This window comes from Haliaeetus albicilla, chromosome 7, assembly GCF_947461875.1.
Source record: "Haliaeetus albicilla chromosome 7, bHalAlb1.1, whole genome shotgun sequence".
Classification (NCBI taxonomy): domain Eukaryota; kingdom Metazoa; phylum Chordata; class Aves; order Accipitriformes; family Accipitridae; genus Haliaeetus; species Haliaeetus albicilla.
Window position 1 is genome coordinate 1,924,310 of NC_091489.1, and position 19,915 is coordinate 1,944,224.

Consider the following 19,915-nt stretch of genomic DNA (forward strand, 5'->3'; position numbering starts at 1 on the left):
ATGTTCAGATCCAGAAAGCCCACAGTGTCTGTCCTTGTATAGGAACTGGTAGGTGTCCAAAATGGGATAAATCAGTGGTCTTTTACCCTACTAATACTCTGCTTTAGAGCTCCTGATACTGCCTCTGGAGAGCTCTTCACACCTGGAGATTGTTTGACAAAAGTGTTCCCTGTGGGTGTGTGGGGTGTGGGTGTACATCTGTACTGACGTGGGTTCCAGAAATGGGAATTTCCTAGATTCTGGCTTGAAGCAGGATTTCTTTCCAAAACAAAACCAAGTTGCCACACGCTTCTCCTTTCACCTCCAAAGTGAGGGATGCCCACTGCTGGAACAACTGAATATCTCCTGGTGCGACCAAGTGACTAAGGATGGCATCCAGGCTCTGGTGAGAGGCTGTGGTGGACTCAAAGCCCTGTTTCTGAAAGGCTGCACGCAGGTACGGCTCTATGGAGAGTGCTCAAATTGAATAATAACAGCTGGCTTATTTCTGCTGTAACTGAAAGTATAGGGATAAAGTATTGTGGATTTTTCTATTTCCAGAAATGTTAAGTTACTGAAATTACTCACAATCTGTCTGTTGGAGATTAACTGCTTTTACTGAAATTCTTTAATAGCTTTGAGCTCAGCATGAATAGTGGGACAGTGAACAAATTGCATATCTAGCTGTAGAATCATTCTTCTTTTTTCCCGTCGGGAGCACATTGCGCAAACTTTTTTAAAGAGGAGATAACTTTGTTATTCATGGCTAGACCCATCCGTTTCTGAAGGCTCAGAAAATTTTAGAAAGCATGACAGTATTCATCAGCACTGGTGATAGTATTTCCTCTACGTGTCGTTTGGATCTTGTAGTTAGTCAAAGAGAGTCACCGTGTATGTGAATCCTTGAAAAGACATTTCTGCAGCCAGTCAGGAACATAGTACTATTCCCTCAAGTGTATTGTATAGCTCTTGAGCTGTAACAGTATATTTTGAAGAGGCTGCAGAGGCTGTGATGCTTGTATTTTGGAATATATAAATGGTGCACTAACTCTTACAGCTGAAAAGGGGTTTTTTTGCCCCCTTGTTATGCTTTTTGTCATTTAGACTAAGTTCCTTTAATCTTTCTTTACTGTCTTACCTGGTGAATCATTGAAAAGTTTAATATATTAAATAATTCCCTGTATTACGACTTTACTAAGTTATATCAATTAGGAACTGGGGTGTGGGGAACATCAACCTTGAGCATTACTCTTTTAATGAGCAAGAGCCCCTTGCAAAGCAATTTCACAAAGAATGTGGGGACTAATTCTTATTTTATTTACTTAAGTGGGCTGGAGTCTTTTTAACGCAGACATAGGCTAGAAAGGAGCAAATGTGTATCTCAGAATCTTGTCCTTGAAAAAAGAGAGTAAAACTGACCCCACAGGAGTTGAAACCTGTGACCCAGAGACTCCCGGGAGTTTAAGAACCTCAAGGTAGACCTGGAAAATTATCTGATCTGTTAGATCCTTGTACCCAAACAATGACAGCGCTTATTTGGTTTGGATTTTGGGGGTTTTTTTGGTTTGGTTTTTTTTTTTGAAGGTAAGGATTCCTTAAGTATGAGTCAATAAGTGCCATTTTTGTCTGCTGTGTGTAGATAAACAGCTATACAGTTTTGTTTTGCAAAAAGCATATTTCTCCTGTGTACGAACACAGGAAGTCCTGAAAGCTTATTATGATAAGGAAAGCAACAATACAGCGGTTATGTGCACAAAGCAATAATACCCTTGTGTGCACAAGAAAGCCCAGCTGTAAGGGCTATAGTCAGTAGTTTTTCTAAATTTATACTACTGTTGGATTTTTAATAGATGAGGTGGGTATACATGGCTGTAAAAATGACTTGATTAAAGATACAACAATCTCAGCCTATTTTGAGAATCCAGGTCATAGAAACAGCTTGAGTTTCTAGTAATTTATGAAGTTGTGAGTAATATTGATGGCAATACATCCTTGTTATCAATTACTGGCCATCTGTTCTTATAGATATAAGAATAGGAGGCTTTTTTATCATCAGAAAGCAACCTGGATATGTTTGTGCTCCTCACATTGAAGTAAGGCTTTTTTTTCTGAGTTCCAGTATTGCAATATAAAAATAGTGTTACTTACAGGCCCTCACTAGTGAAGCATTTCCTTAATTCCTGTAAGTTATTTCTGATTTCACTACTTGATTTGTTAATTATGCATGTTTGATCATGCTTTTCTTCAAATCAGTAACTTAGTGTTGTGGGTCTTTGAACTCTGTTCCTGAGATGGTAAAAAAAAAAAAAAAAAAGGCATGCACTTATTGCTGTGTATTTTGAGACTGCAGTGTATTGCCCTCCTCCCCCATAGGTATACAAACCACAGATGCTTTATTGTTCTCAAAGCCTTATTTGAAGATTGCTTCAAGTATTAACAGGTTGCTTCAGTCTCTAAATTTTTCTTTGCAGCTTGAGGATGAAGCTCTGAAATACATCGGTGCACATTGTCCCGAACTGGTGACTTTAAACCTTCAAACATGCTTAGTAAGTAAAGCTTCCTATGATCTCCCAACTCAGCCATCACTGTGCATTTAGAGGCCATCTCTAAGCAGAACCATGCAGAATGTACTCCATCCCAGAAACGTCATCATCTGGGCAGACAGGGCAATTGTAAATTTACGAGACTTTTAAAAATAGTTAATGAAAAACAGCTTTTTGGTAGCATTTAGTAATGTTGAATAAGCCCCCAAAACACTGTGATAGCATTCACTTTGTCAGAATTGTTTGTCTCTTTGCCCTGCCCACGGGGTTTCTAAACTCATTTGCAGGACTAGCTGGAAAAATTCTTTCCATTGGGCCTGAGTGTTTGTGTGGTGATCTAGCCAGATGGTTTCTCTGGTCTCTTTATAAAATTGAACCAAGAAGTGCAGTTTCCCTGCACAGAAGGGCTGTAAACCAGTTATTCTGCAGTGCCAGAAATGTATATTTATGCCAAAAAAGAAATTGGAATGGGCTCTTTGTACATACCATCATGCGGTTTGTCTGATGCAGTAACTGGACAGTCTCTTCCTTTTCCACGGAAGTGGGCAAGGCCTTTCGGGGCTGCAGGGCTGTCCTCTCCCAGTCCTGTTTGAGGAGTAGCTTTACCAGTTACTGGACTGGCTAGAGACTGGTGCCCATCCATCTGAGACTAGGTGCCTGTAAAGGAGGAGCTGAACTGTTAGCAAGTTGCAGCCCTGCGTCTGGGGTCTAGCGGAGAGGCAGGAAGGGGAGAGACAAACAAGCAGAAGGGAGGAGAAAACTAATAAGGTTCTTGATCGCTATAACTGAAAATACCAAGTTCTACTCAGTTTTGTCTCACTCCAGAACTTGGGCTTACCAGCCTGCAGACTTGCTGTTTGCTATTTCAAAAGAAGCAATGCCAGTCCCTAGGTTGGTGCTTTTCTGTGGGAATTGAGTCTGGCTGCCTCTGAAAATCCAGAACCTAAGACTTAAGTGAGATTTAACCTGGTCCTCTAGCATGCACAGCCTCTGCCACCTATTGTCCCTTTTTCCCTTATCCCGCTCCCTGCATTGCTCTTGATCCCGTGCGGCTCCTTGGCACAGCCCCACCAAGTCACAGCCCCTTGTGCTCTTGCTTATGTGGGGAAACATCTGGAGCAGATTTGTGCACTGTTGCCATCCCAGAGCAGAGCACGCAGGGCTGAACGGACCCTGCGTGTCCGGGGACGCAGCGGGTCGATGGAGCTGCTGTGCCATGGGGTGAATTTAACGTGATTTTGGCTGTAAGCCTGTCTCTCGCAGTTCAGGTTTTGGTCCCAAACCACTGAAGTGTATTTTTAAAAGGCTGTTTGTGAAAACAACCTGCTGCTTATTTTGTGGGTAACTCTGACTGTTGGGTGCTTTCTCATCTTGAGTTTCAGCCAAGAAGGTCTTTACAAGCGAGGGTTGCAAAGGAAGGCAGGAGACCGAGTCTAGGCCTGCTGCTACAGTGCCTTCCCCCATCGCTCACGTGGCCCAGCTCAGAAACGTTTCCGTGCATGTGGAATCACTTTCCGAATGTTTACAAGTCACTTCAATGTGGCTTATCCTGTTTCAGCTGCTCCAGTGAAATACTTGAATGCATTTTTGGGTTGAAAGAAGCATAACTTGGCCTCAGTTAAGTGCCTGGTTGGAAGCCTGAGAAGGAAAATATGCAGTGCCTTGCACCTCCACCTACATTGTTATGGCTTGTGATGTTGTTATTGTTTTTCTTGTAGCAAATAACAGATGATGGTCTCATTACAATATGCAGAGGATGCCACAAGTTACAATCCTTGTGTGCTTCAGGCTGCTCTAACATTACAGATGCCATCTTGAATGCCCTGGGACAGAACTGCCCAAGGCTTAGGTAAGTTTTCACTGTGGAGTTACCTGAGCTCCAGTGACCTGTTGCATGTTGAGTAAAGGATCTTGGTGACATGGTCATGTAGTATTTGAGACAATTTAGAGTTTGAAGGTGTTTCTGAAAGGACACTTTCTATCATTGGGCTTTTTCCAGGCAGTTGCTATGGGATGATCATAATTGTACCCAAACTTCTGGTTTCTAAACTTGTGAGAGTAAAACAGTGGTAAAAGAGCTCCATGCCGTGGTGGTGTGCACTGCCAATAGACTCGCTTAGTAGCAGTCTCCTTTTACACCATTGTGTATCTACTTTTTGTTCTTTTATGAAAAACAGTTGAGGTTAGGTTACTTCTGTGTTGAGAACTGAAAACACATTTAAAAAACATTGTTTCCTCTTGACATGTGATATTAACAGGTTTTTCACAATTTTGTAGCAAGTGGAATTTGTGCAAACTTTCACTCTGCTTGACAGAGTGGGCTTCCAGCGACATCTCTGCAGGTGCTTGGGGGTTTTTTTTAATTATTTTTTTAAGACTTTTTTTATTAGGACAAATTTCTTCAGGAAGACTTTGCTATAATTCAGAAAATGGCCAGGTGCAGAAAGAAGAGACAGTTTTATTATCTGACATCTGTAACAGCCGAGTGGCCTGTATTAAATGGCATAAAATACATGTCTTCCTGGGGAAAACAAAACACAAATGTTTTCCATGATATCTCACTTAAAGAATTACGGGTACAAAGTGTAGCATACAAGTGTATGGAAACCAGTTTTGAAAGAGGAAGGTAAAATATGATTTTGGTTCCAAATGGTTTCTATGCTTATGTTCAGCTGCAGCTTTACAGTATTAAGCTCCATACAGTAAAATGCGTAATGCACTTCAGAAAGTTGGCTTCCTTTTCTATAAAGATAGATAAATATGTTAACAGTGTGAAGGAAACCTCTGTAGAGCCGTGGTAACTGTCCGCCAGAAAGTTTATCTGTTTTCACAGAAGCAAGTGGTTTGCCTCTTTGAAGACTTCAAACTCTTCTGTTGTGGCATTAAATATTTATTCTCTAATGCTCATCTGCCAGGTTGTCGTGTATTACACCCTTTTTCACGATGAGATCTGTATTTGGGGTGGAATCCAGAGGAGATCACTCGGGGAGGTTGTGGAGTGTCCAGCAATGAAGGTTTTTAAGAGCACCTTAGTCCAACATTTGTCGGATTAGACCTCCCTGCCTTGTAGCGGGGTACGGACTGGATGACCCTTGGAGTTCCCTTTTAGCCTGACTTCTTTTTTTCTTTCCCTGTGACCTACACTCAGGTATAGAGGGTGGATGCTCTGTGCAAATTATCTTCTCAGAGAGCACAGCCTAAACCGGGTCAAACTTTTCTGGGTTGCTGGAAGCTTTTAATGAAACACTCTGAAAAGCAAAATGACTCCACCATGGTTATTATAAATTCTTTCTGTGCAGAATATTAGAAGTTGCAAGGTGTTCTCAACTAACAGATGTGGGCTTTACCACTCTAGCTAGGGTAAGTGTTCATTTCCACTTTTTCATCAAGTATCTTTGCTTTCTTTTCATGATAGATATGAACAAACAGTAGCTTTCTCTTGAATGTAGATTTTTGTAATGCTTTTGATCTTGACGTTTGAGTGGAAGCTAATTTACAAAAATTAGGTTGTATGTAATCTTTGCATTGTCCTGACCCACACATCTAGGAGGATGTGCATCCAAACTACATGAAATGTTAAATACTTGGCAGTTATAAACTTTACTGTTTGTTTTTCTAGATTAATCTGTGTTGTGTACAAGTGACCCTAAATTTAACTACCTTTACTTTCTATGAATAAAAAAACCTCTGTGCCTTTAAATGAGTGAAATTGCTAGATTTCCTTTACTACACTTGGTGCTGCTCATAAAGCAGCAGTAAACTTTTCTTTCAGTTATGATGTTTCATGGAGAAAAACCTTCATTTTTAAAAAGAACTGCTTTTATTGTATTTGTGTTTATATTTGCTGTCTGACCTTTGCACTTAGTTTGTGTGTTTGGTCTTCTGTTTGTTCCTAGAACTGCCATGAGCTTGAAAAAATGGACCTGGAAGAATGTGTCCAGGTAGGAGGTGCCACCTCTGGCTATTTCTCTTTCAGCACGGTCACAGCAGTGTGGAAAGATGGGGAAAAAGTAGTAGATTGTCTCCAAATGAGAGCTTGATTTAGAATCCTGAGCAAGAAGATGAGATGTATTTGGATATGAAAATACTGCTTCTGTAGTTTGTTCATATTTCATAGCAATAACTGCTGCTGTAAATAATAAAAAATCTTTAATAGTAATAGGTGTGTCCTGAAGGTCATGTAGTAGATGTGTGAATTGTGACCCTTGACACAAGATAAAGTCCCAGAGTAAGATTTGTACGCATAAGGCAAGGAAAGGTTTGTGCTACATATATTGCTAGAAATAATGGAAGTTACATCTGTTTTGAAAAAAACGTAGCCAGATTGTTTGAACAGCAGTGATTTTATAGAGGACATGGCAACAACCTGAAATGGGGTGCCCATGCTACCATTAGCCTTCCTCAAAGGCAGTGGGATGTAGTATAACGAATGTGTTATTGCTGAGTCTCTTACAACCCTGTGCTGCAGCTGTCTTTGTTAGTTTTAAGGAGGTCTCTTGTATGTGACTACACACTGTTCTGTAGGGTATGTGCTATAAGCTGATATCCGTTCCAAGGTAGCATTTACAGGGGGAAATAGTTGAATTTACTCAAGATCCCATGAAAAATCTGTAACCCTAAGGATAGATTTGAAATTGATTCAGATAAAGACAGTGGAGATAATAGGATTGTGCTTCCTGCCATGAGAACAGTGTGACCCCGGTATTCTGTACTTCCTGATGTTTACAGGGCAGAAATTGAGATCATCACAAGAGGAAATTAAAATAGTCCAGACAGGAAGTGATTTAAAGTTAACCCAAAAAAGGAAGAAGAAAAATTGGGCTGTGTCCTTGGACTGACTGCATTGAACAAAGACATCCCAGCAAGTTCCCTTCTGAATGCTTTTAGATTAGAAAACCATTGTGTTGAGTCTCTTTCTTCCTGAAGAATAAAGAGGAACAATTCGGCAATCCACCAAGCTGTTGGAAGGGGATTTGAACACCTCTTGTACTTTCAGACACAAATATTTAGGAGACATTGTGGTGTTGAAGAGGTCTGCTCACTTGCTTCTCTTAATTGTGAGCTTATTTCATGAGAGCTACTTAAGGAAGTTCAAAAAAACAGCAATACCTCTGCCTTAACAGTCCCTTAAGGACATGAGTTGATTTCTGTAAGGGAGTGGAAGAATCTGTATATCTGAAATTTGGTCATGCAGGAGATGAGTTCCTGAGGGGCTCAGGAGAGTGACTGTGGGGAACACTGTTGTGGATTAGGCGACAGTTTGCAGTTTTTCTTTCGTTGCGGGGGGGAAAGTCCTTGAGCAAAGCACCCAGCATGAAAGGGCTTTTTCTTTTTTCCAGATAACAGACAGTACACTAATCCAGCTTTCCATACACTGTCCACGGCTTCAGGTTCTGGTGAGTATTATAAGTGAGACTTTCAGCATTTTCTTTCTATAAACAAAGGGATTTTAAGCACTGCCTGTGGGGATTTGTCTCTTTGACTTCATAGACATGTTGTGAAGGCTTGGAAGAATTCGACTAGAAACTTGACCCTGAAGAACCTATTGTCCCTCCCCTACTGCTAGCATTAATCATACGGCAGGCACCCACAGCTGCCTGAAAATGAATTATAGGACACTGGATTCTCCTGGTACCAGCCTCTAGCTGTCCTCAGCAAGCCTAGCAGAGTCTTGTCTACAAACTGGGCTGTCAGTCCATATGTAGGAGTGAAGACTGCAGCCCTTCTCACTGGTAGTGTGGAGCTGGGCAACTGAGACCTGGAAAGCTTGCTTGCTCTGGAAAGCAATGTTCCTCTTGGTCTAAATTTCTGGGAATTTAGTCTGTCTCCTCTGCGTCCCTGCGTGTGCTGCTCCGTTGCCCTCATGAGAAAACCTGTCCTGGGAGGTGGGGGGATGCAGTGAGTGGGTTCTCCTGTACAGCCATCCCTTCCACACAGTGTGTCCCTCAACAGAGAAACAGGCTGATGCTATCTCCTAGCTCAAGCCCTGCTTCCTTCTCAAGAACTCCTAAGATGCAGCCCCTCCCACCCCTAAAAAATGCACCAAGTAGGTGACGTTTTATTTCTGCTGGTTCTTAAACGCAGTGACAGGGTCCTTCCCATGATGTGTAAGGCCACGGATTTGACAAAGGCTGTTTCTTCAATAGCAGAGGTATTTATTCTGTTTCTGTGCCATCCTGTCTTCTGGCCCTGTGGGTCTCATCTTTCAGCAGCTGCCTTTCCCATTGCGCTTCAGCTATGAGTTTTCCTTTTGCAGGCACGTTAATCATTGGAGGCCCCCAGAGCCCAGCGCCTGGGGTCTGGAGTGCAGCAGTGGCTCCAGTGCAAGGAGGGAGTATAGACCTGTCCAAAAAGCCAATATGGCAAACCAGTCCAAACCTATGAGATGTGGGCCATCTTCTTTCCTGTCCCACCGTGTCCCCCGGCAGGGTGTTGGCTTCTGTTTGCCAATGGCAGAGGCTGCTAACTTGCTGTGTTTGGATGCAGAGTTTGTCCCACTGTGAGCTGATCACGGACGATGGGATTCGTCACTTGGGAAACGGCGCCTGCGCACACGACCGCTTGGAGGTGATCGAGCTGGACAACTGCCCTTTGATCACGGATGCCTCCCTGGAGCACCTGAAAAGCTGCCACAGCTTGGAGAGGATAGAACTGTATGACTGTCAGCAAATCACACGGGCAGGGATCAAGAGACTCAGGGTAAAAAAGGAAATTAAAACACTGCTAAGGCTGTGACTTGAGCACTTTATCTGGTGGGGAGGAGGGAGGGCTGAGGTTTCAGATTCCTCAGGATCTGGTGCTCATTCTTAAAAGTATTGTGAGAACCATCATCTATGAATTTAATAGCTGTCATGCACTCAGAAGATTGGATAGGGACGAACACTAGCTAGTGGGGAAGAGAGATAATTGCTGTGTCCACTGAGCAGTAGCAGAAGGGAACAGAGGAGACCCAGTGTGCAAGTGCTCGTTTTACAGGCACTCGTACATGACAGTGCTCTCCCAAATGGGGGACCAAGAGTTTGTGCCACAGCAAATGTGTAGAATGGCACCTCTTCTCCACTACTTTATATGCTCAGTGTAGATTGTAGTGCACTTTATACTGACAGTTCCCATGTAAATAACTCTGGCTAATCCTGTAATAGAGTCAGTCTGCTGTAGGGGAGGCTGCGTGGCCTTGTGAGTGGGACAGAGCCAGGGCCACTCTGTCACTAGCTGCCAGTCATCTAAGGCACTCTGTGTCCCAGTGATTCCCTCCTGAGTTTATTTCTCCATCTGTGAAAGAGAAGTAATGATAACATTTTATTTGCAAAGAGAACACAGATCTGTACAGTTAGATGTTGTTTTGTTGCCCACAGCTACCACAGGATTAATGGGGAGGAAAGAGCATCATTTTTCCTATTCCCTCTAACTCTCATTTCTGGTCACAGAAAGAACTTGCTAATCCACAGTCTGTGGGAAAATCACACTGGTGAACTGAAAGAGTTTGACTCTAGTTTTTATGTCTGTGTTAGTTTGTAGTCTGAAGACAAGCCAGCCAGGCCTATTTCAACTTCTCTTTGACTCTTGCACTGCAACTACACTTGTCACTTGACACGTTGTGTTTGTCTTTTCAGACCCATTTACCCAATATTAAAGTCCATGCCTACTTCGCGCCTGTGACTCCACCTCCTTCGGTTGGAGGCAGCAGACAACGCTTCTGCAGATGTTGCATCATCCTATGACACTGGAAGTGGTCATCCTTGCAAACTGAGTATTTAATTACACTTGTAGAATTACGGTGGACACCAGTATCTTCAAGGAAAGCGATACCAGTGTCATTTGCAAGGGCCAGTGAGCAGGGCTGTGGCGCCAGGCCCCTGTAGCCACCCATACACATACATATACACACCCCACCTGTTCCAGCAAACTGATGAACTCGGCAGTATGGGAGCTGGAGCTGTGTTGGCTTTTTCTGTAGGTGGATTGGTATAATTCTGAACCATTCCTACTGGGCATGCTCAGATGAAATCTTTGCGGTAAGGAGGGGAGGTTTTTGTGAACCCAGAATGACTGTTGCTGCTGTTGAGGTTGGAATAGTAACTGAAACGTGTTGAAATGGGGAGAGGGGGAGAGGAAAGGAACATGCTTTAACCCTGCATCCGTTGTCCAGAAGGAAAAAAAAAAAAAAAACAAACAAACCTGAAAATCCCAACAAGTTTTGTGTCCATTTTTCAGTGAGGGAATGAAACAGCAGCTGTTGTGAGACATGATTTACTCGTGCTTCTCTACTTCCCGTTCCCTGCTGACCACCCTGAGCATGCTCACATTGAAGGTTCACCTGTTTCTTCTGTGTTCTGTAGCATCCAGCTCAGAGGCTTCCTAGATTGTTGTGATATAGCTTGAAATCTGTAACGTCAGGCTCAGGTTTCTTTTTACCCTCCCTACATCCTGCTTTTTTTACAGATTTCTAATTCAGTAATTTTTTGAGATTTACCAAACAAAAGTACGAATCAGTAATTGAAATTTAAAAAAGTACTTTTTACCATTAGAAGCCTGAGCCTGTAATGACCTGTTAGGAAGATTTTTAAATGGCAAGTGAGCTGCGCTACAGGCTAGGCTCTTGTAGGCTTCTTGGCCTGTTTTTATCAGTGGTTGGGTGTCCGAATTTGTTTTGCATTTCAGGTTTTATCCCAGTGACAAGAATATAACTCTTGATAGAGGGAAAAAGTTATAGTCTCTGTTCTAGTGACTGTAAGTTCCCTACTCCTCCTGTCCTGTCCCTCCGACCCTTCATCCTGCCCCCAAGGAAAAGCAAAGCAGAATCTTTTTGCTTGTTGCCCTGATCAAGAAATAATCACTCGCTAATGGAAGCGGGAGAAACAGCAGGCCTGAAAATACGCCCTCAATTATTGTCACGTTTTTGTACGCTGAGGTGTGGGTGTGAGCGCTGGGTGATTTTGCTGACTTTTGATCTTCCACAGGTAAGTGTCTTGCCCTGGCGAAGGAACCATCTGAATGAAATGGGGGTTTGCTATGTGTCAGTCCTTCCCAGCTGTCAGGGTATGTGTTCATAGCAGCTGGTGTTGAGGCATTCCAGGCAAGATTAGCCCAGGTGCTTCAGAGGAGCGTAGACAGCCCGGGCCAGCTCTGTGAACTCCCAATTCCTTGATGCTGGCAGTTCCAGATGCCCAGTATGAAACATGTGAACAGATGGGCAGACGCCAAGGGTTTAATGGGGCAGAACTTGGTCAAAAACTCTAACAGGTTTGTGGAAGACGAGCTGACGTGTAAGTAATTGCGCTCTTCCTGCTGTCTGCACCCTGGGATGGAAGGGAGCACACATGTTTATGGATGGTTCCCAGCTGACTGAGACAGAGAGGAGCAGGTCTGTTTAATCATCCTAGCTGCCAGCAGCCAAGGAAGTGGTGCTTCACCTCTATGCTGAAGAATCTTGCGGTGGGGGAAGAGCAGGGTGCAGCACGAGGAGTGGCTGTTTTAGGGTCCTGGGGGCTTGGTTTTTCACTGGGGGTTTGCTTTGAGGGCAGTGTGTTGCTTCCCACCTTCTTACCGCTGTCTGAGCTGTTCAGGCAGTCAGAAGGGTCGCTTAGTACCACCGAAGCTGTATCCCCTTCATCTAGAACTTAAATTTCCCCCACCCATCTGTATATGCTTAATGAAGTCTTGCAGATGCACAGTCTGCTGGGAGGAAATCCAGTATGCTGTGTTTAAAAGGATACTGTCAATTCCTTTCCTGTAGATCGCTTTTAATCTGTTATATTTATTCAAATCCTCTTTAGCGCTGTGGACTCTCTCCTCAACGAGCATGTTCCTATACTTCATTTGCAGAACTCCTTTCTCCGATTTTCAGGGTGGCAGAAGATAATGGTGCTTCCCATGGTAACAGACTGACTCCTAACGGGCGGGTGTGCCTGGGGCAGCACCCAGCAATCACAGTATTTGCACAACTCTGGGAAGAACACTTTGTTTAGTTTATACTGTGGCAGGGGAGAGCTAAAATGGATTTGCAAGCCAGGGTGTAGTTGGCTGACTGATTTCTTTGTAACAGAGCATGAGTTTTCAAGGGAAAACTCAAGAATACAGAACCCAAAGCATTTTTTTTTTTTTTCCAAACAGGGTGACAGCATTAAGGTAGCTCAAACTACTTGACAGTGTCCTTTTAAGTCAATTATCCGTCTTCAAATGGACTCTTCCTTATGTTTGTATTTATAAATACCAATAAACACCATTTTCCAAGCTGTGTCTTACTAGAGGAATACCTTTGTAGAGCAAAAAACCAAAACCTCCTGCACGTGGCGGCATACCGGCCATGGGCTGTGTTTGGGAATGCTGTTTCTGCTCCGCATGCCTGCACCCTTGTTTCTGCTGGGCTGGAGGAGTGCTAGGTGCTGGGTCGAGCACTGGCACTGGGTTTGAGCTGGTGGCTGCGGAGGGCATGGAGCACTGAGATTCAGGGCCCATCTTTTAGAGGAATGTCTCTCTACTGTCGTTTTGAGGGGTAAGCGATGTAAAACGGTGGCTCTACTGAAAGGTTCAGTGAGGAGCAAGCCCTGACTGAAAATCAAATCAATTTGAAAGCTCCCTACTTGTGCCAAATGCCTCTTTTCCAGCCTCTGCACTAGACTAGCTGGACCCAGGCAAACCAGGTCCTCCGTTTGAGACCCTGAGCTGTTGGCTCTACATTGGCCCTTTCCTTGTCCTCCCTTGCAAACCGGCGTGCACCCCAGAACCCCAAGATGCCTCTGTAGAAGCTGTGTCCCGCAGTCGTAGAGCAGAGGCCGGACGGTGCGTTGCCACCTCAAAAAGCGGTGTTTTGCTGTAACCTGGATCTGCTTTTCGGCACCTTACCCCGGCCGCGTCGCGCAGCCCAGTTGGAGCTGCCCTGGCCTCGACCTGCTCTTGGACTTGGCGAGCAGAGGGGACCTCTCTAGGGAAGTAGCCTGAGACCTTCTGGACTAGCGCTGGCAAGATCCTCCAGGGAGGTGGTGTGAGGAGAGCTGATGCAACCAAAAATTAGGCTTTTCTGGTCTTTCGAGACACACAGCAGCACTTTTTATCTGAATTCTGTGACTGCTCCCGAAGAGGATGAGGAGGTGGCAAGTGTAATGTGCTGTCACAGTGGTTATTTAAAACAAAAACTTTAACAAATTCCTATTTTCTAAGCATCATTGTAATTTTTTTTTTTATTTTACTCTGTGTTGTTCATGGCTGGCCCATGGTGTCATGGTTTTTGGGTTTGTTTTTTTTCCTTTTTTTTTTTTTTTTTTTTTGGTGGGGGTGGGGTGGGGGGTGGATGGGAGATCAGTATGACAAGGTTCTTCGCTACAGTGTCCTGTGGGGGGGTGTGCCCTGAAAATGAGGTTTAAAACGTTTTGGCCTCTTCTGATGAAGGATTGCATGGTTTGGGGGTTGGTTTGGGGGGGGGTGTGTCTGATTTGCTTTGTTTTCTGGCATCCAAGCAAGTTGGCCAAGGTTTTTGTTCTCTCCATGCTGAAGCCTGGCAGAGGCACCCAGCTCCCCTCGCAGGCGCCGAGGTCCCTGTGCTGCAGCTGAGGGAGTTGCGTGGGACCAAAAAAAAAACCCAGCGCATGGGGGAGAAGCCGCTTTCCTCTTTTCATTCAACAGCTTCAGTCCCTGCTCAGGCAGCCTGTTGTGCCTTCCCGGCCCCTCGCCCCCCTCCTTGGCTGAACCCCCAGGGACCCTCCCTGCGCGGTTGGCCAAGCGCTCGCAGCCCGGGTGGCTGCTGTCACCAGGGCTCTCGTACGGAGGGGACATCTCGGCACGGGATCCCGTCACCGGTGACACCTCGTCTGGTCCCCACGTTCCCTGGCCACCCGTCCTGCGGCTACGGCTGTCGCGGTGAGACGGGCGGCTCGGTAGAGCCGGCGGTGCTGGGCTTCGCTGCCCTTTGCTGCAGCCGGCGGTACGTGCTCTCTGTGCTGGCAGCTTTTCTTGCGTGGAGGTTTGGGGTTTTTGTGTTGGTTTGGGGTGGGTTTTTTTTTTTTTGTTGGGTTTTTTTTGTTTTGGTTTGGTTTTTTTAAGAGATGAAGAAATCCATCTCCTGCTCTCACCAGTCAGTGAGACCGTGGGGCTGGCCAGGCTGCACCAGCCCCTGCCCTGCCTTGGGAGGGCACCCAGGCTGCCGGGGGGGGCCGTGGAAATGCCACCTCTGCCCGCAATCCCGCACCCCCCAGCACCCTGCCTTTCCCCGGGGTTCTTCATGCTGTGGCCACGAACCTTCCTCCATCCCTAAAGGTGCATCTGAGCTCACTGTGGCTTTCCCCACAGGCCCCAGCTGTTAACTCAGTGTCTGCTAAAATGGGATTATTCCCCCTCCTCTATGCAAACGCCGAGTGTTCACTGTTCTCGTCCTCCAGCTCAGCCCAGCCGGTGCAGGACCCGTGGGTCAGCACAGGGGCTGCTGTGCCCGTAGACCCCCGTGCTGGGGGACAGGGCTGGCCTCCTCTGTATTTTTAATGCATTTTTAAACTTGGGTGGGCTCGCAATGTCTGTTCAGTCTGATGTACTGGACACATGAGCTGGAACCTTGTCATATGCTCCCTTGATTATATATATATATTATAGAGAGATCTGTAAAATATTATTTTAATGATATTGTAATCTGTGCTTTCCTTGACACTGTGTGGATATAATAATGCCATTAACTAAAAGTAAATATATATATATATATGTAGCCAAGTTGTCCCTTGTCTGTGTGATAATGCTGTATGTGATCTCTGTGGGGCGGCGAGGGTCTGGCGGTGGAGAGGACAGTCGGGAAAGGGCTCGTGGGACCAAGCTCCGGCGGTGAGTGTTTTGGGGAGGGTCGTGGTCCACGGTCCCGTGTCTGCCCTTGCCCCCGTGCTCACCGCTGTCCCTTCTCTGTGTTCGCCAGCACTCTGATCTCGGAGTTGGTCCAGGGGATGTCCCAGTGCCCTCCCAGCTTCTCACCCGCATCCTCTGGCTCCTCTCGGTCTCTGTCCTTCCTCTCTGGGGAAACTTCCCGCCGGCTTGTTTATCCCAAACCCTTGTTTATCCCAAACCTGTCCTTTGCCCCACGAGTCGTTTCCTCCCAAAGGCGTCCCCTGTCTCGCTTCACTGCCTGGTTCTGCCCTCCGTGCCAGTAGCAGCTGCGCTGGACTGTGCTTGGGGGAAGGACTTGGTGTTAAAAATAACCCGTTCCCTGAGCCAAAACGCAGAAATGAGGCTTTACTGGGTTTTGCCAGCTGGGGCTGCCCTGGGCTCCGTGCCATGGCGGGCTCCATCCCTGCAGGACCCCGGGGACCCCTTGCCCAAACCCCAGCAAGCGTCGCAGGGACGAGGCCACGCTCTGGGCTGGCTCCCTCCGTCCTTTAATACAAAATGGGGACGAGGTGAAGGCAACACGGCGGGTGTGGGGATGCAGCTGCTGTCAGTGCAGGGAGAAAGGGATGGAGATGAGCTGGCAGCGGGGATGGGACCCCTTCTTCTTGCCCCTCTGTGTGAGGGGCCGAGTGAGCCTGGCAGAGACAGAGGGAGGGCGAACGGTGTTTGGAGGATGGGGTCTTGGGGACGGTACCAGCCTCGGGCTCCTCTCTCCATCCCCGCATGTCTCGCTCCGGCACCGGTGGGAGATGTCCCTTCCCAGGGGTGATGCAGCTCCAGGGGCCGGTTCCTACCGCAGCACCAGGTGGTACCCCTCGGGGCCATGCGCTGCCCAGAGACACGGCTCAGCCGGGGCCATCGACCCCTACCCGCAGCCCCTGGCCACCACGTTACCTTTGCCAACGGCCACCACGAAGCAGGTCTCGTCCAGGAGGTTCCTGATCATCTGCGGGGCCACGACACGAGGTGAGGGGGTCTGGGTTGGGGCTGAATGTCCCGTCCCGGAGCCCAGACCCCCATCCCGCTGCAGCGAGGGGCACCCGTGGGGGTTGCATCTTGCTGGGAGCAGGTTGGAGACCCCAAGGGACCAGGATGGCTGCAGGGTCTGGCACTGCCCAGATGTGTCCCCCCTGGTCCTTACCGCATCGCTGACGAGGATGTGGATGCCAGAGGGTCCCTGCCGGGACACCCGCAGGATCTGGCCCGCGGGCAGCCCCAGCAGCTCAGCCAGCTTCCCGGTTAGCTCGGCTGCCGTCAGCTCTTCCAGCTGCACCTCCTGGTACAGCCCTGGGGACAGTTCGGGGACGGGGCAGTGAGCACGGACCCTCCACCCCAATACTGCCCCGCGCCGAGCCACGTACCTGAGCATCCGTCCTCCGCACCCTCAGCCCCACCGGTGGGCTCCCGCGACACATAGAGGGTCAACCGGGGCCGCGGGCACCTGTGGAGGCAAAGAGGGGTCTGGTGGGGGACGCAGGATCCGGCCAAGGACCACGGAGGCTCCTGGGGGTCCCCGGAAAGAGGGACCGATGATCCCAGCGGGATGTGCGAACCCACCTGCCCGTCAGCGCGTTGCAGAGGCGGATGCCGTCGGGGGCTCCGCAGATCTGGATCAGGTCCCTGCGGGAGAGCTTCAGCAGGTCGGCGCCTGCAGACAGGGGAGCTCAGGGGGTGCTCTGGCTCTGCTCCCCCCCCTAGCCCAGCCCGGCACTGCCTGTGGCCTCACCTGCAAAGTTGGCAAAGGTCCGGGCATAGGCAGAGAAGCGGCACTTGTGCAGCCACTGCTGCGTCTCCAGGGGGGATGCGCAGGGGCTCAGCGCCTGCCGGCAGCAGGATTGGAGCCTCAGCCAGGGCATGAACCGAGCGGGCAAGTTCTCAGCCCAGCCAGGCTCTCCTGGGGGGGGCCAGACGGCACCCTCACCTCACCAGGACTCTCCGCGGGGCTCTCGGCAGCGCAGGTGGGCGACGCGCACACCCTGCGGGGAGCGGGGCCGGGGCTGAGCAGGGGACCCTGGCGGTGGGTTGGGGGTCCAGGGGGGCCCCCCCGCTTACCTCTCGGGGCTCAGCAGCTTGAAGGAGTGAGGAGACGGCAGCCCCGGGGTCCCTGGGGGGCTGTGGGGTGCACCCAGCGTGTCCGGCCATGGGGTACACTGAGGATGGAGGGAGGGGCGTCAGGGGGTACAGGGTCCCGGGGGGGGCACCCCGACCCACAGGGAGGGGTGCCAGGGCCGAGTCCCACCTCGGCCAGCACGGTGTTCTCGTAGGCTGGCTGGAATTTCTCCCGCTCCAGTGCCGGCTGCTTCTCCACCTTCTCCCGGTCCGTCTTCTGCTTTCTGTCGGCCCCCTTGGGCTGTGCCGGGGGCCGTGAGTGCAGCCCCGGGACCACCGCCACGGCGGCCAGTGGGGACCCCTGACCCCCCCCCCGTGCACCCAGATCCCTTGAGGCACCCAGACCCCTGGGGTGCTCCAAGCCCCATACACCCACACTCCTGTGCACCCACCCCCCCGTGCACCCGGACCCTGGTGCATCCAGCCCCCCAGAGCGCTGGTCACCTGGGGGTCACTGGTGCCCCCCCCTTGATACCTTGAACACCTTGATGAGGCAGCTGGCGGAGTGGAGGTGCTCCGGGGGGTCCCCCTTGCCCCCCGCCCCGAAGGTGTCGATCTGGATGCGGAAGGGGACGCCTTTCTCCCCCCCGTTCTTCCGCAGCGTGAACTCAGTGCTGATGCAGTGAACCTGGCCGGGGACAGCGGGGTCGGGGGCCGCCGCCGTGGCCCCCCCCGGCCCCCCCACTCCAGCCCCTCGGCCAGGCCTGGCTCCCACCTGCACGAAGATGGACGTCCGTCTCGAGGGGTCCCAGAGGAACTCCACCGTGTTGAGCAGCGTGGGATGGATTTGGGGTTCGAGGATGCCGACGGAGAGCGGGATGTCTGCGGGAGGGGGGATGAGCACGGCCCCCCAGCCGCCCCCCCAAATCCCCCCGTCTGCCGCTGGCACTCACCGATGTCAAGGATGCGATCGCCGGGTCGGCTCCACCGCCAGCCCTCCAGCTGCTGCTGCTCCGAGTACTGCAGCCGCCGGTCGTGGAAGACCACCCGCACCACGCTCTGTGCCGCAGGATCAGGCCCACGCCACCAGCCACGGCTGCGGGCTGAGCCCACGGCCACGGCCTCTCGCCCCGTGGAGAGATGGGGCTGGACTGGGGCTGAACTGGGGCTGGACCGGGGCTGGACCAGGGCTGGACTGGGACTGAACTGGGGCTGGGCTGGGGCTGGACTGGGACTGAACTGAGGCTGAATTGGGGCTGAGCTGAGGCTGGACTGGGGCTGGTCTGGGGCTGAACTGGGTCTGGACTGGGTCTGGACTGGGACTGAACCACAGCTGAGCTGAGGCTGAACTGGGGCTGAGCTGAGGCTGGACCAGGGCTGAACCCGGGCTGAGCTGGGGCTGAGCTGAGGCTAAACTGGGGCTGAACTGGGGTTGGACTGGGGCTGAGCTGAGGATTAAGGTCAGAGCTTTGCCCCAGGGTGTGCCCCAAAGCATCACCCCAGGTTTTTGGGGGGGTCCCCACCACCGTCTCACCTTGAGCATCCTCCGTCCCTCCCCGCTGGGGTCCACCCGGGGGTTCCCCATCATGCGGATCTCATACGACTGCCCTGGGGGGGGGGGAACACACCCCTCAAAAGTGGGTGCTTGAGTCCCCAGAGAGAGGGTCCCACCACCCCCCAACGTGCCCCCAGAGCCCCCCCCCAGCTCACCCTGGTTGAGGTAGGTGAGGGTCTCCTCGTGGTGCCGGACAGCGGGAGAAGTGGGGGCGCAGAGCACGTACTGGAAAGCCGGGCAGGGGGGCTGCGAGGTGGAGATGCCGTTGGGTTCCTCCTGCTTCAAGTAGGGCAGCACGGGGGGGTCCCTGCAGGAAACACACCCCCCCCCAAGGCGGGTGGGTACTCAGCTGTGCCTCAGTTTCCCTAAAAGCAAGGGATGCTGTAGGATTTTTTTGGGGGGGGGGTACCTGAGCAGCCCAGGGCCAGAGATGGGGTACATCTCCCCAGGACTGGACCAGTAATGGTCAGGTTGACCATGCCAGAAAAGCATGGTGGGGGTGTCCGGGGGGGGGGGACAGACACACGGACGGACACACGGACACACACACAGAGGGTGCCAGCAGGGAGGGACAGTTTGGTGTCCCCCCCCCACTTTTATAGGCACAGGGAAGGGCGGTGAGAGCCCAGTTTGGCCCAGTTGGGTCCAGTTTGGGAAGGGAGTTGACAGTAAATAGTGAGGGGGGGGGTGTCCTCCTCCTGTGTTTGTCGTCAATACAAAGTGGGGGGGACACCGGGGGGGCTGTGTCCCCCCCCAGCCATGCCCTGTCCCCTTGTCCCAGCCCAGCCAAGGACATCTGCCTCCCCCTTGTCCCCGTGTCCCCCCCCCCGCCAGCCATTCCAGTCCACCCTGTCTAGGGCGAGAAGCCAAGGCCGCCCTGTGCCAGCCTGCACGGCCCCCGCTGCATTTTAATTTCTCTAATTTCGCC

General features: G+C 50.0%; 2 protein-coding genes across 11 annotated transcripts in view; one reads left to right on the forward strand and one right to left on the reverse strand.

The window, feature by feature from the left end:
- FBXL20 (F-box and leucine rich repeat protein 20) overlaps nucleotides 1-12,755 on the forward strand; it is a 44,099-nt gene extending 31,344 nt beyond the window's left edge. For 8 of the 10 annotated variants that reach the window (XM_069786406.1, XM_069786405.1, XM_069786410.1 and 5 more), the window contains 8 exons: nucleotides 310-436; nucleotides 2,451-2,525; nucleotides 4,241-4,371; nucleotides 5,822-5,882; nucleotides 6,419-6,463; nucleotides 7,862-7,918; nucleotides 9,009-9,221; nucleotides 10,136-12,755. In XM_069786406.1, coding sequence (XP_069642507.1) covers nucleotides 310-436; nucleotides 2,451-2,525; nucleotides 4,241-4,371; nucleotides 5,822-5,882; nucleotides 6,419-6,463; nucleotides 7,862-7,918; nucleotides 9,009-9,221; nucleotides 10,136-10,243 — 817 coding nt within the window. In that variant the 3' untranslated portion in view covers nucleotides 10,244-12,755. The other 2 variants (XM_069786402.1, XM_069786403.1) reach the window with 2 other exon arrangements.
- Nucleotides 12,756-15,058: 2,303 nt separating this feature from the next.
- Nucleotides 15,059-19,556, reverse strand: LOC138685952 (transcription factor CP2-like protein 1). The gene is made up of 15 exons (XM_069786411.1): nucleotides 19,397-19,556; nucleotides 19,143-19,294; nucleotides 18,967-19,040; nucleotides 18,386-18,491; nucleotides 18,208-18,314; nucleotides 17,968-18,120; nucleotides 17,623-17,733; nucleotides 17,436-17,533; nucleotides 17,305-17,359; nucleotides 17,110-17,203; nucleotides 16,941-17,031; nucleotides 16,745-16,824; nucleotides 16,525-16,670; nucleotides 16,278-16,329; nucleotides 15,059-16,173 (listed from the first exon to the last, which is right to left on the reverse strand). The coding sequence occupies exons 1-15, from the start codon at nucleotides 19,477-19,479 to the stop codon at nucleotides 15,872-15,874; spliced, it is 1,704 nt and encodes a 567-aa protein (XP_069642512.1). The 5' UTR covers nucleotides 19,480-19,556; the 3' UTR covers nucleotides 15,059-15,871.
- Nucleotides 19,557-19,915: the final 359 nt, after the last annotated feature.

Bases quoted from the DNA above. Each gene is read 5' to 3' on its own strand.
- LOC138685952 (XM_069786411.1), bottom strand. From the start codon at position 19,479: ATGCTTTTCTGGCATGGTCAACCTGACCATTACTGGTCCAGTCCTGGG. The intron at 18,315-18,385 runs GTGAGTGCCAGC...CCCCTCCCGCAG, and splicing joins CGATCGCATCCTTGACATCG to ACATCCCGCTCTCCGTCGGC. The intron at 17,534-17,622 runs GTGGGACTCGGC...CTCCATCCTCAG, and splicing joins AGAACACCGTGCTGGCCGAG to TGTACCCCATGGCCGGACAC.